Genomic DNA, 15,786 nt, shown 5'->3' with positions numbered 1-15,786 from the left:
GTTGGCTTCTTCAGTTTGTGAGGCCCTCCTTGGTTGGAAGGGATCTTGTTTTTTTGGAAAAAGCATAAGAAGGCTTGGAAGGATGCTCATTTTTGTGTGTGTGTGTGTGTATTTATATTTAACAATTTGGAAGGGGGAAAATCAAGGGGCTTTTGAAAACGTGGAGTAACAGATCAAGTGCCAAAATCTTTGTTTTTTTCCACCTTTTTTATATGGATTAGGAGATTTGTAGATGAGATGTCAATGTCTATGATAGACTTTGTAGATTGGTTGGGTTCTTGTTTAAGGGAAGAGTGTTGTTTTCATTTCTCTCTTCTTATTGTTGCATTTTGTTGTCCTTTGTATATGCCCAGTGTGCTTGGATGTGTTTTTTTATCAGGCACTGTTAATATTATTTTTGCTAGCCTATCAAAAAAGGAAAAAAAAAAAAATCAAAGTACCTTGTTTCCTATTCACAGATTTGATCAATACAGCTATAAGTGAGGAAATCTGGAGAATGTAGAATTCATCTTGGAAATAGTCAAGGATCTTATTATCAAGTAGTGTTCTGAAACCTGGACTACACCAAACATCCAAAATTCAAACTGTTGGAACCATGAACTGGTCAAGGATTCCATTTGTGGATCAGCAGAAACATCCTAAAAGTGTAACAGTGAAGGTTTAAAGGCTTGATTCTAAGATCTAAGTACGTATGTGCCACCATCAAGATAGTATGGGGCCACGTGAACGTTTCTTAGTTACATGAAAGTGTCCCAGAGTCATAATTTGTTAGTTTCTTGTTGTGGGTCCCATAGTTGTTTATGTAGAGAAATAGGACTATAATGACGTAAGTGAATCATCATATGTTGCTTTCTTGTTTTTCAACCTTTTACTTAGGTCTTAATCAATGGCTGGAAATTCTATTCAAAGGCTAGGATTGGGTATAGTTAGCATTACAGGTTTGAGAAGAGGTCATAGTAATCTCTTCTGGTTTTAGTGAATATACAAATTGAGAATTTGTAGTCTTAAAATCCTTTGCTTGAAGGCCTTCGTCTTCTTAATTTATCTGTGGTTAAAATTTTTCTTAATTTCTCTTTTTTGCAGGTTTGTGATTTTGGTCTTTCCCGTTCAAAGGCAAACACATTTCTTTCATCTAAAACGGCCGCAGGGACAGTAAGTTCTATTCAAAACTGAAAAGTTAATGTATATAATCTGTTGGCATGCTATTAAAAGCGAGCAAGGGATGGCTTCAATTGCTAAGACTTACCTTTGATTTTTTTTGTTAGCCTGAGTGGATGGCACCAGAAGTTCTCCGTGATGAGCCATCAAATGAAAAGTCAGATGTTTACAGCTTTGGTGTAATCTTGTGGGAACTTGTGACCTTGCAAAGGCCTTGGAAACATTTAAATCCAGCTCAGGTAGTTTGTCATTACCTTGCAGCAAGCTATAATTGTTAGTAAAAATATTTGGAAGATATCAGAGAACTTGTTTGTAATATTAAGTTGCTATTTGGTACAAACTAACTTCTAGGAGGAGGTTACATATTAAAGTTTTCTAAAGAAACAGAAAATAACTAAGAACTATGAAGAAGCATAGATAATTAGGAAAGGATATGAAGTATTCCTAGTACTCTGCTGATAGGAATTGGACTTGTTGTAGCCAAAGCGAAATTTATAACTTGATTAGGGGTTAGTTGGTGAGAACTTAATGTTAGATATAATATGCTAATATTGTTCTTTTGAGACGTGGTAATGGTTGATCTAAATTGATCTAGCCACCAAAGCCATCTTCTATAAGTTCAAATTACCTTTTAAGGGATCTCAGAAGGATGAAAAAGAAGACCATCATTCTCTTTAAGAGATTCATTGTCATTGACACAGTTAAAATCTGATGCTAAAAGCTTTTTGAGTGCATCACCTGCTTTTTTTCCTGGTCGTATGGCACTATTAGTGCTGAAAAATATTGAATTGGAAGTTATAATCCCTTAAATCATAGAAATAAGGAGAAGAAAAGAAAAGAGGGTGAAGTAAAAGAAGGGAATGGAAGCTAGAGATGTAAGCAAAGAGAGGTTTCTGTCAATTTCATTGGATTTGTAGTATCCACGTTCTATTAGTGGAGTTACATAAATACTCTTGTGCACAGATACTAGGACTTTAATGTTCAATCAATCATACCTGCACTCTCCAACTTCACCCAGCATAGTTGCATTGACACGTTGCAATATGGGTGTGGGTGCGAGATCCTTGTCGGATACTCCTACTTTGCTTTAGATATGGCTCTTTGATTTTGAGTTCTTTTTTTTGTTCTATTTTCTACTTTCTTGGCAGATTATTCTTTTGGAAAAAGAGAGAATTTAAGAATACTTGAGGGTAAAAAAGAAAAGATAAGGATAAAAGAAAAAATATGGGAAGTTCTTAGCAAAGATATCTTGATTTTTAACTGGTTTTTCTTCCTTTCTTTTATTATGCAGTATCCTTGTATTCATATCTAAATTTGGGATTCTTTTTAGCTAGATCCCTGTAACTAAATTCTGGAGTAAAAAGAATTTGAGTCCTACACTTGTACCCACACCAGAGTCCTAGCAACATAGGGTCTGATACAGCATATAGCATGGAGGCTTCTAAGTCCATTTCAGCAAGAAAAAAAGGAGCTTGGTTGACTCATCGACTTTGCTTCATTACTGAAATGTCAAGTGCAGCCTAATGTTCATATGGTGCTACTAGAAACTGGAGTCCTCACTCCTCACACCAGTGAAGAGTCCCACTAGACAAGATCCCAACTCTTAATGCCATTTGCCCATCATTTGATTCTTACAAACATGGGTTTGTATATCCATGCATGCATGGAAGCAATGTGCATACTCTAATGAATGCATTCCTGCAAGTGGCTTACTCTAGTGTTGACATATGACTCAAATACATATGATAGGACGGCTTTTGCAGGTTGTAGCAGCTGTTGCTTTCAAGGGAAAAAGGCTTGAGATTCCAGCTGAAGTAAATCATCAAGTCGCCTACTTGATTGAGGCCTGCTGGGCTAAGTGAGTGAATATTCACAATTCTTATATTGAATTTTAGAGTTTGATATGCACTTTTACCTCCTGACAACAAAATGCTAATTTAATGTTGCAGTGAGCCCTCGAAGCGTCCTCCTTTCTCCTTTATCAAGGAATACTTGCAGCCACTGATCTCATCCTCACCTCAACCATTTCAAGGGTCACATTCCAGAAATTACCCGAAGGGTGGTTAAACATTGAGAATAAGCAATCAATCACCAATACAATGTCAAGTTTTTGGAGTTCTATTTCTGTTAGGAGGTCCCTTACTCTCATCATATCAGGTACAAGACATGTGCCTTATATTGGAAGCTCTTCAGAGAACAATTCTGTTATTTGATGTCCTAGAGATTTGCTTTCTTCCCTGGTGGATTGGTATGCATGTACTGACCCATGTGGAGGAGAATTAGTGTGTGTTATGCTTTGGTCTAAAAATTTTCAAAGGTGATAGTAAACTTGAAAGTAGACTTTAATGTTTGTGTCTATTTTGTTGTTGGCAGGGCAGTTGCTGCATGTATGCCGTCTTCCTTTTGTGAGTTGAAGAACTGACTGACAACCATTTATTTGTTAACATGGGACTTGAATCATCTTTTACTGTCTCAGTGTTTTTTCTTTGGTAGATACTGCTGTCATCAAAGCAAACATCAGTGGGGAATACCAGACCTCTGTAACATTTTGAGTATGAGTGAAGGGGGAGATGGTGTCTTCTGTAATTATTACTCCATGTAATAAAATAGTTAACAATGGTGATGCAAATTCGTAGTATCCATGTTCATGCTCTCCACTTCTCTCTTAAATAATGATATTTTAGGCTTCCTTTGAATACATTTTCAGTTAAGAATGTAAGAAGAATAGTTTCATTTGTGTCTTAACAAATTTTTTAAATTTGAAATAATAAAAATTTGTTAATATTTAAAATAAAATATTTCTAGAAATGAAATATGAGAAAAATGAACAGCTTCAATAAATTGATTACAAATATGAACAAAATTACAAATGAAAATCTAAAAAACCAATAAACTTGGCTATTTTTGGTCCAAAAGAGCCGAGGACCAAAAAAAAATACTATAAAAAGAATTATGTTTCATGTTTGTTTTCAAAATACAAATATAATTAAAATTCTTTAAACATTTATATTTTTTTAATTATTTAATTTTTATATAAAAATCAATAAATTAATTATTTAACTTTCAAATAATTTTAAAATAATGTATAAAAAATCATTTTTTTTATTCTAATTTTTTTATTTTCCTTTACTTTTACTCTCCCTTTTCTTTCCCTCAAATTTTTAGTCTTCTCAAAATTTTTGTCAAAATTTCGGGTGACCAAACATGGCCTTCTTAGAACGTAAGTTATCCCTGCCAAGTATAATTTCATATTGCCTTTGTACCCATACATGTTTGTTTAATTAAAAATGGTTTATTTGATACTAAAAAAAGGGGCAATGTGGATGGAAATGCCAGCCTGATCTGAGGGGTTTTTTAATTCCTACTGCAAGTCTGCAACCGTAAAAAGTAATTCTTAAAAAATGATAGTTGAAAAAATATTGATGGATTTAGACACTTTCACAATTTTCAAATTCTTAATATACATTTAAAAAAATTGAATTTAAACTAAAAATGTCTATTGAAAATACATTGTCTCTTTCTACAATTTCAGAAAAATTGGATTTATACTAAATGCGTCTCTTGGAAAGACATTTTCTATAATTCCATAAAATCTAATATATACTAAAAAAGTCTTTTCAACGTATGCTCTATAATTTCATAAATTTTAATTTATATTATAAGTATCTCTTGAATTTGATTTTATATTGAAGATGTCTTTTTAATAGGTGCATGTTGAAAAGACACTTTCTATAATTTCACAAAATCCAATATATAATAAAGGTGTTTTGAATAGATGTCTTTTATAATTTCACAAATTTTAATTTATACAAGTGTCTCTTGAATTTGATTTTACATTTTTCATAATTCCATAAATTCCAATATATAATAAAAATGTCTTAAATTTTAATTTTAATTTTCACCTTCCACGATTTCATAAATTTTAATTTATATCATAAGTATTTTTTGAATTTGATTTTACATAGAAGATGTTTCTTGAAGTGTCACTTTAAGACACCTTTAATATAAATCCAAATTTTTTGGAATTATAAAAAATATTTTTTCAAAAAACATCTTCAATATCAAATCAAATTCAAGAGACTTGTATAAATTTTAATTTATATTCAAATGTATCTCTTCAAAAGACATTTCTAACATTAATCTAATTTTTTTGGAATGGTAGAGGGCATCCCATAAAGTGACGTCTTTCAATATAAAATCAAATTCAGGAGACATGAAAAACGGGTTTGCATTAGAAAAATTAAAATATAAATTTTATTTTCCAATTTAAGGTATTTTAAAAAATAATTTCTAAAAATCCGTACATTTATAAAAAATCCCCTGATCTGATCTAGGGTTGACGAGGAGGGGGAAGAACTCTCGGTCACAGACTGAATTCAAATGTTAGATACAGAGAAACAGAGCCAATATACAATTTCTTGAAATAAATTCAAAATAAATCGACAAGAATTCAAAGAAGGGTAATGAGGATGAATATAAGAAGAGCGGCAATGAAGGAGTACTTGAGAGCAGCTACGAGAATGGTGAGAGAGATGAAGAAGAGCTGCCACAGCACCTGAACACTCGCCCATGTCAACACCCCACTCAATCCAATGGCCAATATGTTCTCTGGGTTTGGGTCTAGCAGATCCCTCCACTTCACATTCAGTATGGGTCCTTTATCCTTCTTCAAGTCCTCCCCTCCCCCATTTTTTGACCTTTTCTCTTCTTCTCCCTCCTTTCCGTTCCCCTTCTCTGCTTTCACCACCAATTTTCTGGGGACATGAAAGTAAGGGTAAATGGAATTCGCTGTTGCTTTAAAGGATAAAATTGGTGTGGTTGGCGGATCTGATCGAATTGAAAATGGAATTGGAGGGTGGAAGAGGGCAGTAGTAAACCCTAACATGTTCTCTTCTTCCACACACCGCTTCAATGGAGAGGAAGGGCTTGGCTTCTCTCCCTTTCCTTCTACGAGTATTTCATTTTTGTAAAATGACACAAATGCCCATCCCAAAACCCTGGATTTTCCTTTTTCCTTTTCATTTTTATACATTTTGTAAAAATAAATAAAAATAATAATAATGGAAAAGAATAATGAGCGGGCCGTAGGGTTGTAATTCCAGTGAATTGGGTTTCAATCATAATAAACACAAATTACCTCAAGGGAGATATATTTGGTGATATCACCTTATGTATGTTGTCATTTGATTTGTACAATATAAACAAATCATCTTTAACAAAGAATAAACCACATGGTTTTTGAATATATTGAATCACATATCTTCACCATATGTATTTACTATTTACTTTAATCTAGTATATCTCTAAATTATTTGAAGAGTTGACTACCTATTGTTTGCTTAATCGATCTTTATGATATCATAGACTACTATGGGTAAATATATACCATGACTGAGATATATTATTACATATATTTGAAAGATAACCAAAATTTGCATAGGTTTAATTCTTTTTGAGTAAAATATACTCGTGTCAATAGTTCTACAAAGATATTGTAATATATATTTTACCCATTTTATTGTCATCAAATTGATACAAAATTGTATCTTTTTAGCAAATTGGCAAAGAATATTATGTTTAGTCATGTACAACTTGTAAGATACATCAATATATGAATTCTGCTAAGGTATATTACATTTGGACCAAATATTTCTTAATTTCCTTTTTTAGGATAAAATAAGTGCTGGTTCGCTTCAAGTGAATAAATAATGATAAGGAAGTTAAGTGCACATGATTTGTCTATAAAAATGTGGTTTAAGATTTTTTCTATGTATACATCAATTGATGTACTAACATTGCCCTTGGAAAATACTTGATCTCTATCATTTTGAGATCCTTCATTTCAAATTCTTTCTTTTAATTGATTGTTCTTATGAACTCCTTAAGAGTTCTAATAAGGTTCAAATCATCCACATATATTGAAATAATTTTAAATATCACTTTTGATATCTTAATGAAAATACATGTGCGAATAATATTATTTACTTATCCTTCCTTTATCAGATACTCTTAAGACAATTGTAATGTATGTGTTAGGTTAGATATATATGTCCTTCTAAGATTGTCAAACTCATCAAATAAAGAAATGTTTTTGCATCTACAATAAGAGAGTTTCTACATGGTCAATGCCAAGTTTTCATAAAAAAATCTTGTGCCACAATCGTGTTTTGTAGGAAAAAATCCATCTATAACCAATAGGCTTTATGTCGTCAAGTGCTACAAGTTCAAAATCTTATTTTGTTAATGAAGTTTGATTTATTTGGATTTCCTCTTATCTATTTTGACAAATCATTTCTATGCCAATGATCATTCATAAATTGTGATTTCAGGTGCTCATACTCTTTTAAGATGCCAATGGCCACTTGAAATGAGAATATATTGTCAATGACAATGTTACTTCCATCTCATGCCTCTCGTATATGTTCTTAACTTATTGAAATTTCATTAGCTCCGAGTACCTATGCCTCTTCAAGGGCTAATTGTTTAAGTTGCACTTCTTTAGGGACTATGTATCTCCTTAAAAAGATTCATTGAATAGAATCGTATTTCTATTATATTTCAATTTTATTTTAAGAGAGTATCTTTTTAATCTACTCCTCTTCAAGGGCTCTTAGTTTATCAACTTGGGACTCAAATAAATTCCATAGACACTTTTGTAACAGTAGTTTCTTCTATAGAGCCAATTTTTTTTATATGTTTTTCCTTGTGTCTTCCTCTTTTGAGGAATTATATTTTTTTGAGCTTATAGGTTTACCAAGCTTTAGGCATGCCTTAAATTCATTTGTTATGATATTAGTTGATTGTCTTAAAGGAACATTAAGTCATGCTGAAATGTTTGAAAATGGAGCATACAATTGTCAATTTTATTTATTTATTTATTTTTTTGTGTTAATGATTGCATATGGTAAAGAATGTGCAAGTCTTTGTAATATAATGATCTTTCAAACGTTAGTTTACATTGATTTGAGTGAGGATCAAGATGACTAAAATTTCATGTATTTCAAGCAATTTATCTCATCCTTCTAAAATTGACTTATCCCTCCTTCCCCCCACCCCTAACGATAGGAAAATTGCCCCATCAAAATGATAATCCACAAAGCATGTCATAAAAGGATCACAAGGTTCAAGATAATGTATAACAAAGGAGGAAGTGAATCCAATATAAATACCAAGTCTATGTATAGGAACCTAGTATATTATGTAAGATCAATAGGGATATAAACAACCAAAAACATGTAGATGAGAAACATTTGGTGATGATTTAGAACAAGTTGTAAATGGGAGATTTTGTGAGTAGTTATTGGTCGAAAGCAGATTAAATACACAACATGGGATAATAACATGTTCTTAAAGCAGGAGGCACCTATGTTCTGAAAGACAATGATCTAACAATGAGTTGTAAACATTTGATAAGAGAGTTAGCCAACCCATTTTATGGATAAACAACATCAAGAGAATGTGCATCACTCATACCAACTGACAATAGTCCAGGAATGTTTAGGATAAGAATTTATCAATGTTATTAAGATGAATTGTTTTAGCAGGATTATTAATAAATTGAGCCTTTAGTAAAATAATCTGAGCAAGTAGCCTAACAAATGCAATAATGGAGGTAAAAAGAAGACAAAAATGAGATCATCTAGTTGAGACATCTATTAATACCATAAAATAAAAAGATTGTCTACTTGATGGAAGGTCAGTCCATAGATGTTCCCTTCAATTCTTTCTTAAAATATGGGAGATGCAGATTCAATTTTGGTAAAGCTTAATAATTAATTTGCCTTACCAACAAACACAAAATCATTAGGCACAAAAATCTTTTGGTTTTGTAAAGGAAGGTCATTAGAATTGTTTATGATATGATGCATCATTGAGGATCCTAGGTAATCAAGTTGCTCATGACAAAGAAAAAATATGTTTGGGTTATGAAACATCTAATTCATGATGACATATGATTTAATAGGTTTAATACAACTCAAAGGAGAAAGTAATATGTACTTTTGGAAGAAATGACAAATATAATGTGAAGATATGTAGCATTATCATTATTTATTGTCTGAAAATGATATCCATTTCTGAAAAAAATCTTTGAAACTAAATCGATTTATTCTAAACTTAGCAGGATATATGCCACAAGGAATATGAAACATAGGTAAACTAAATAACACAATAGGGGCTCTTTTAGGGCTGTAAATGAAGTTTACTGAACCTAATACAGTGTTGACATTAGTTTGACTAATATTAACTTCGAACTGGGTGTGGAGCTCTGTGGTCTCAGTTTCAAATTGGGAAGTCTGGCAAGTGTGACTAGTAAAAAAGACACTGAATTCATGTGGGGAGGGCTTCGAATCTATGGGGATTCAAATAAAGCCACTAATCTGTACTGCTGTGACTTCAAATAAAATTTAAACATCACAAATTTTCATACTCTTCTACGTGCTTTTGCAGTTCTTCTCTTAGATAGGATTTCCCTTTTAAATATTTGTATGTAATATCGCTTCATGCTTTATCAAGGTTGTTTCTCAGTTTTTCATTCAGTTGTAGCAAATTTGGGCCTCCTTGGCAAGTGACACCACCAAAGAATATGAAGCAATGAAAGTTCTCCTAACTGCCAAGGCTCTTATCTACATTTCTAGAGAAGTATTTATATCTTTTATCAGCATTTTCCACAAAGCAAGAGAAACAGTTTTTCTGAAAAACCAAAGCATCAATGCCAGGTTGCCAACTAACATCTCTTTTGGGGGAAGTATGGTCGCAATACCTGTCCCTCACAAAAGATACTAATGTCAATTTTCAGCAATATAGCTCAGGAACGCAAAAATAGCGTCCGACTCTTCCAGACTTGTTCCATATTTGCTTCGACCTTCATCACCCCGAGACCTGAAGTGCAAAAAGCAGCTCCAATTAATAAAGCCAAAGTTCATCAAAACTTGAATTGGAATTAATAAAAATTGAATTCATGGAGAGTATAAATGAACCTAAAAAGAGAAAATGATATGAAAAATTTCACAACTGCATATCAATCAGATAACTTGATGCTGATAGCTCATTTTGGCTGGTAAATTTTTTTTTAACACCAATGACCCAAAAAATAAGTCACTCTGTAATATAATGCAACCAAGCAGTGTGTTAAACATGGCCATTGTGATACATCCAGACATGTACATAATGTTTTAGGTGGTGACTCCTTGGCCTTCTTGTAAAACGCACAAAATAACTTGGGCATAAGAGGAAAATGAAATGGGAAGGTGATGGATATAAAGATGTTAAATTACACACTTATATTAGGTGTAACTATAGGAAGTCATAATATTTTATTTTATTTTATTTATATCAGGGTTATTATTATTTAGTGATAAAGTTATATTATAGTTAGGATTATTTAAATTAGTTTCCCAAGAGAGTTAGGATTGTCTATCTATATTTTTTTTTGATTGGAAGGATTGTCTATCTATATAAGTATAGGCCTTTTGATGTTAAGCATTTTTGACTTTGATCAACAATATTTCTAATTCTTTGGAATTTCTCTTTTCCGCTTCTATTTCTCCCCCTTTTATTCTTTTAACTCTACTGTCCTACATTAAAGGAAACTTGATAAACGTAAACATTAAGATTTGTTAACAGTACAAGTCTAACAAAACATTATATTTAAAATCAAAAGTTTCAATTCAGATCAGGAAACTTGTCTAACAATAACCAACCAAGCAAGATCATAGATCCAAGTATTTCATATTGTATTGGGCTCTTTTTCTGCCATAACTTCAGCTGATTTTTCAGAAGCCTTCAGTTCTATTCAGCTTTAATAAAAGTATTTCATATACTTTCATGAGTTTCTTATTTGATATATATTGCTTTATGGAAAATAAAAGAAATAAAAAGATATTCTGTAGAGTGCTAAAGAGTAAAAACTTAGCACTACCAAATGATGCAATCTAAAATGCAAATTGCTAAGATACCAGTGTTTTTGTCAAATAAGGAGGCAAGACATATAAAGGACATCATGTATTCTGGTAACTTGGATAGGAGTGGTGAAAGGTGATCATAAATTTATACCTTAGCAAATAAAAAATTGAGCCCCCTAAGTCTTCACTGCCACTTCTTGCTACCAAGGTTAGTTCTAAGTAACAAACCCCCCCTTTGCTTGCATGCCAAAGTAATGGACTTAGGAAGATTACCCCCTTCATCCTCCTACGGCTCTTGTAGAAGTTCAATGTTAGGATAATGATTTTCTCTTCACTGCAACCTGATCCCCTCATCAAGTGTATCCAAAGGCATCCCCACAAAAAGCAGACTGGTTTATTTCTTTAAACTTTGAAGCTTTGTCGCGGTCCAAAACTTTTCATCCAGCAAGTCTGCAGTAAAAATACTCAAGTTAAAAAGCAAGTGTAGGTGATGGAAAGCTCAGAAGCACAGCAATGGATCCAAATTTCATGACTTGCCTCCTTCAGATGCAATCTTTGCCCTTAAGTGTTTAAGCAAATAAGAACAGCATTGCTAATCCATTACATTACCTTTGTAATTGGAAAATAGCCTACAATTATTAGCACCATCAAAGTTATGAACTTATAGGATACACCCATGTGTGTTAAAATTGTATGGCTTTCTGTTTAGAAGATTAATCATACAGAAAGCCACATCCATCAAACAAATATATAACATCTAATTTCATCCTTTATTTTAACATAATCTCAAAAGGTTTCTATGCAGTTAACCAATGTGACTAAATTTGAGTAGCCAAAATCATTAAATCAAGTTAAGACTCTGATATATCTGATCCAAGATTTTGGCACTGATTAAACGATAGGGCTTGGTTTTTTAATTTTTTTATTTTAGATTTTATTTTTTGGTTTAATAGGTTGGAGTAGAGTGCTATTTTTCAGACTACTTAAGCTATCATACTGTTATGCAAATGGAAATGATAAATCTAATCAAACAAAGAATTGGCTTTACCAGACTTTAAAATGTATCTTAATATTAAATCTTTAAAAAAAGGTGACTGCCAAAAGTCTTTTTGATGGGCAAAGTAACTGCTAAAATTTCACCTATGCTGCAGTGTCTATAAATATTACTCTACAATATTATAATTTTGTTTCACTGGATTCTTAATTTGCAAAACAAAGTCCCACTGCCCAAATAGAAGAAATGATTCCTGGTTTCAACTCTTTCAATACTCATCTTGCCCATCAGAGATTGGGTATTAGACTCACAACTATGGGAATGGTCAACACAAAAATTACATGTTCTTACCTTTGAATTTGAGCCATTTTGACTCCTGATCCATTAAGCTACAACCGGGGTGGGTCCCTGGCCATCCAAGAATGCTCACCCATGACAAACTCACCAATAGTCCCCACAAGAACATGAACCATCGCGAAAATGGTGGAATCTATTTCCATCTCGAATAATGATCTTACGCAGGGTGACCTTGGACATGAATTTCATGAAAGTGTGGCAGTCACCACAAATACGCAGGTTCTTTATAATCTGAATGGGTGATCCATTTGGCGTGCTCAAGATTCCAAAGACAACAGCAAGTTTCTCACTGTGGTAGAGAAGCTCATTCTGCTTTTGTTCTTCTTCCACATCATGAAGAACAAAGTTCGTGTCTGGCATGTAACCTGTTGCTCTGAAGCATCCATAGTACTCCTTCAGTGCTGAGTAAATCTCTTCAATCTGATCATGTGTCCTATCCCCTGTAACAAAACAATGCAACTTGTTCTTGACCTGTATCCAACTGATTCCTGGTTCTTTGGTCAATCCCTGATCTTTCATCAATTTTCGTATTTCCGCTACCTTGTCCCACATACCTTGAGAAGCAAATAAATTGGATAATAAGACGTATGTCGCAGATTTTGGTTTTGTCATCTGAAAAAGCCTTTCAGCAACTCTCTGGCCAAGCTCAACATTACGATGGATCCTACAAGCCCCAAGTAGAGCCTCCCAAATTACAGAATCTGGCTTTACAGGCATGTTCTCGATTAGAGCCTCAGCTTCAGAGAGGTATCCAGCCCGCCCAAGAAGATCAACCATACAAGTATAGTGATAAACCAATGGCATGATCCCATACTTTTGGGTCATGGAATTGAAATGCGCCCACCCCTCATCCACTAACCCTGCATGGCTGCAAGCACATAAAACCCCAAGAAAGCTCATTTGATCAGGCAAAATCCCTTCAACCTCCATTTGTTCAAAAATCTTGATGGCTTCTTTACCTAATCCATTTTGTGCACAGCCAACTAAAACTGCATTCCATGTGATCAAGTCATGCTCAGGCATTTCCTCAAACACACAAAAGCCATCCTCATATCCACACTTGAAATACATTGTTATTAGAGAATTTCCAACAAATAAAAATGTATCAAATCCAAGTTTAAATATCAAGGCATGGAACTGTTCCCCCAATTTGATGGCACCCAGGTTCCCACAAGCACTCAAAAGGCTAGTAACTGTTAATTGGTTTGGTTTTATTCCTCTGGCTAACATGTCGAGGAACAAGTCCAAGGCAACTTCTCCATGCCCTGCTTGCACATAAGCTGATATAATCGCAGTCCAAGACACAACATCCCGTTTGGGCATCTTTTCAAAAACAACACGGGCATCATCCAACATGTAATTCTCTGAAAGTCCAGAGATGAGAGAATTCCAAGACACTGTGTCTTTCACTCTTATTGTCCTGAAGACATGAGAACCATCTTCCACATTCCCACACTTAGCATACATGGAGATCAACCCATTCATTACATATGAATTGAATTGGCACCCTGTTTTAATTGCAAGTGAGTGTATTACTCTACCTATCTCAACATCTCCAATGTTGGCACATGCAGAGAGAGCACTGGTGAAACTGGAATCACTTGGAACAGAACCTGATCTATGGAGCTCAATTAACAGCTCTAAAGCTTCTCTGCTTTCTTCATTCTGCACAAACCCAGCAATCATGGCTGCCCAAGAAGCAGAATTCTTTACAGGCATTTTCTGAAACAAATCTTTTGCTTCTTTAAGCATTCCATTCTGTGTATATCCAGCAATAATAGCATTCCATGCAACCACATTCGGGTTCAGGATCTCATCAAATATAAGTCTGGCTTTCTGAATTCTTCCAACCTGGGCATATGCTGTCATCATTGCTGTTTTTGTGGCAACAGTTTGTTCAGGGACTCGCTCATACAGTTGAATTGCATCATCCAATCTACCACACTGTGCAAAAGCTGCTATCATTGTGGTCCAAGAGTATTCATTTCGCTCTGGCATTGTTTCAAAAAAGTGCATTGCCAAATCCAAACTCCCATTCCTTGTATAAGCATTCAATATTGCTGAGCCCACAACCACATCCCCCTCATATCCTGTCTTGATTGCAATTGGACGCAAACTCCCAATCAATTCCAAATCATCCAAACCAGTAATTGCTGAGAGAACAACCACAAATATTGACTGGTCAGGTCTCGCCACAGTTCTGCACATCTTCACAAAAACGTCCCATGCTTCCCAATAATCACTTATATGAACATACCCAGAAATCATCACCATCCAAGAAACCGAGTTCCTCTCAGGCATTTGATCAAAAAGCTCACGCGCTTCACTCATCCGATAACAATGACAATACCCAGTGACAACCGAATTCCATGATGCAACATTTTTCTCTGGCATTTCATCAAACAACTTCCGTGCATTCTTCAAATCACCATTCTGAACATATCCACTAATCATAGCATTCCAAGAAACGACGTTACGCTCCGTCATTGATTCAAACACCTCCCGAGCTTCTTCTATTCGCCCTTCCTTCGCATACCCGGTTAACAAAATCGTCCAAGTCCTTATATTCTTACCCACAAAAGCGTCAAAAAGCAATCTAGCCTCATCCACTTTTCCATTCTGGGAATACCCATTAATCATCGAGTTCCATGAAACAACATCTCGTTGAATCATTTCATTGAACACTCGGCGGGCTTCCTCGACTCGCCCAAGTCGACCCAGTTCCTGAATCCTGGTGTTGCATTGGAAAAGATGGGTTTGAGGGGTCTCCTGGATCGGCAGAGAGAGAGTAGAGATACAGCGAAACGTACAGAGGAAACGACGAATCACTGGGTATGGGGTTGATGCGGTTCTCCATCGAATCATTAAATAGGTGGAGTGTTATTTATTGCTTCTTCTTTTTTCACTCTGGTTGGTTGCCACGGAAACGGGAGGAGAAATTGAAAGAATGGGTTTTGAATAACTACTTTTGGCGCGTAATGTCAACGGTGAATGGACTGGCAATTCCTCCTCTTCTTTGTGAACACTCGTCAAATTGGTATTTTCATATCCCCTTGAAGAATAATGAATATTTTAGTAATTAAGGATAAATTACTGTGGCTTTCTTGTAAAGGAATTACATGCAATTTTTCTATACTTTGTTTCCTTTGATGGATAGATTGGTTTCTCTGTAGATTTTTATAATTACACCAACTTCTTTCAGCTTGAGCTGCGTAAATTAACTTTCTTTTAATCTAATTTTTTTACATTCGGAAATTACCTTGAATTTTATTCAAATAATTTGTTTATTCACTTCAATTTAAATCTTTAAATTAATTAGTGTCCAAATTAATGCTTAATTAACACTAATTTTAATTAAATTAGAATTGATTACAA

General features: G+C 34.1%; 3 protein-coding genes across 8 annotated transcripts in view; 1 reads left to right on the top strand and 2 right to left on the bottom strand.

The window, feature by feature from the left end:
- Positions 1-3,796, top strand: part of LOC100264370 (serine/threonine-protein kinase CTR1) — a 49,942-nt gene extending 46,146 nt beyond the window's left edge. The window contains exons 12-17 of one of the 5 annotated variants that reach the window (XR_009467299.1): positions 1,084-1,152; positions 1,266-1,397; positions 2,922-3,016; positions 3,108-3,315; positions 3,537-3,563; positions 3,652-3,796. Coding sequence is in view for 1 of the 5 variants with exons in the window: in XM_059741544.1 (XP_059597527.1) it covers positions 1,084-1,152; positions 1,266-1,397; positions 2,922-3,016; positions 3,108-3,225 (414 nt within the window). In the remaining 4 variants the exon portion in view is untranslated. Of the gene's footprint in view, positions 1-1,083; positions 1,153-1,265; positions 1,398-2,921; positions 3,017-3,107 lie in introns of all 5 variants that reach the window. The other 4 variants (XR_009467298.1, XR_009467297.1, XR_009467296.1 and 1 more) reach the window with 4 other exon arrangements.
- A 1,730-nt stretch (positions 3,797-5,526) lies between these two features.
- Positions 5,527-6,296, bottom strand: LOC104881173 (uncharacterized). Its single transcript, XM_010660395.3, has one exon. It carries the CDS (start codon positions 6,188-6,190, stop codon positions 5,609-5,611), a length of 582 nt encoding a protein of 193 aa, XP_010658697.1. The 5' UTR covers positions 6,191-6,296; the 3' UTR covers positions 5,527-5,608.
- A 3,364-nt stretch (positions 6,297-9,660) lies between these two features.
- Positions 9,661-15,480, bottom strand: LOC100854686 (pentatricopeptide repeat-containing protein At4g02750). 2 transcript variants are annotated; one of them, XM_010660394.3, is made up of 3 exons: positions 12,406-15,480; positions 11,212-11,510; positions 9,661-10,038 (listed from the first exon to the last, which is right to left on the bottom strand). In XM_010660394.3, the coding sequence occupies exon 1, from the start codon at positions 15,274-15,276 to the stop codon at positions 12,496-12,498; it is 2,781 nt and encodes a 926-aa protein (XP_010658696.1). In that variant the 5' UTR covers positions 15,277-15,480; the 3' UTR covers positions 9,661-10,038; positions 11,212-11,510; positions 12,406-12,495. The 2 variants fall into 2 exon arrangements, with proteins under 2 accessions (XP_010658696.1, XP_019079480.1); XM_019223935.2 differs by having other exon boundaries at positions 11,334-11,510.
- Positions 15,481-15,786: the final 306 nt, after the last annotated feature.

Source organism: Vitis vinifera, chromosome 13 (genome assembly GCF_030704535.1).
Source record: "Vitis vinifera cultivar Pinot Noir 40024 chromosome 13, ASM3070453v1".
Taxonomy (NCBI): Eukaryota; Viridiplantae; Streptophyta; class Magnoliopsida; order Vitales; family Vitaceae; genus Vitis; species Vitis vinifera.
This window is presented reverse-complemented; position numbering and strand designations above follow the sequence as displayed.

Bases quoted from the DNA above. Each gene is read 5' to 3' on its own strand.
- LOC104881173 (XM_010660395.3), bottom strand. From the start codon at position 6,190: ATGTATAAAAATGAAAAGGAAAAAGGAAAATCCAGGGTTTTGGGATGG.
- LOC100854686 (XM_010660394.3), bottom strand. From the start codon at position 15,276: ATGATTCGATGGAGAACCGCATCAACCCCATACCCAGTGATTCGTCGT.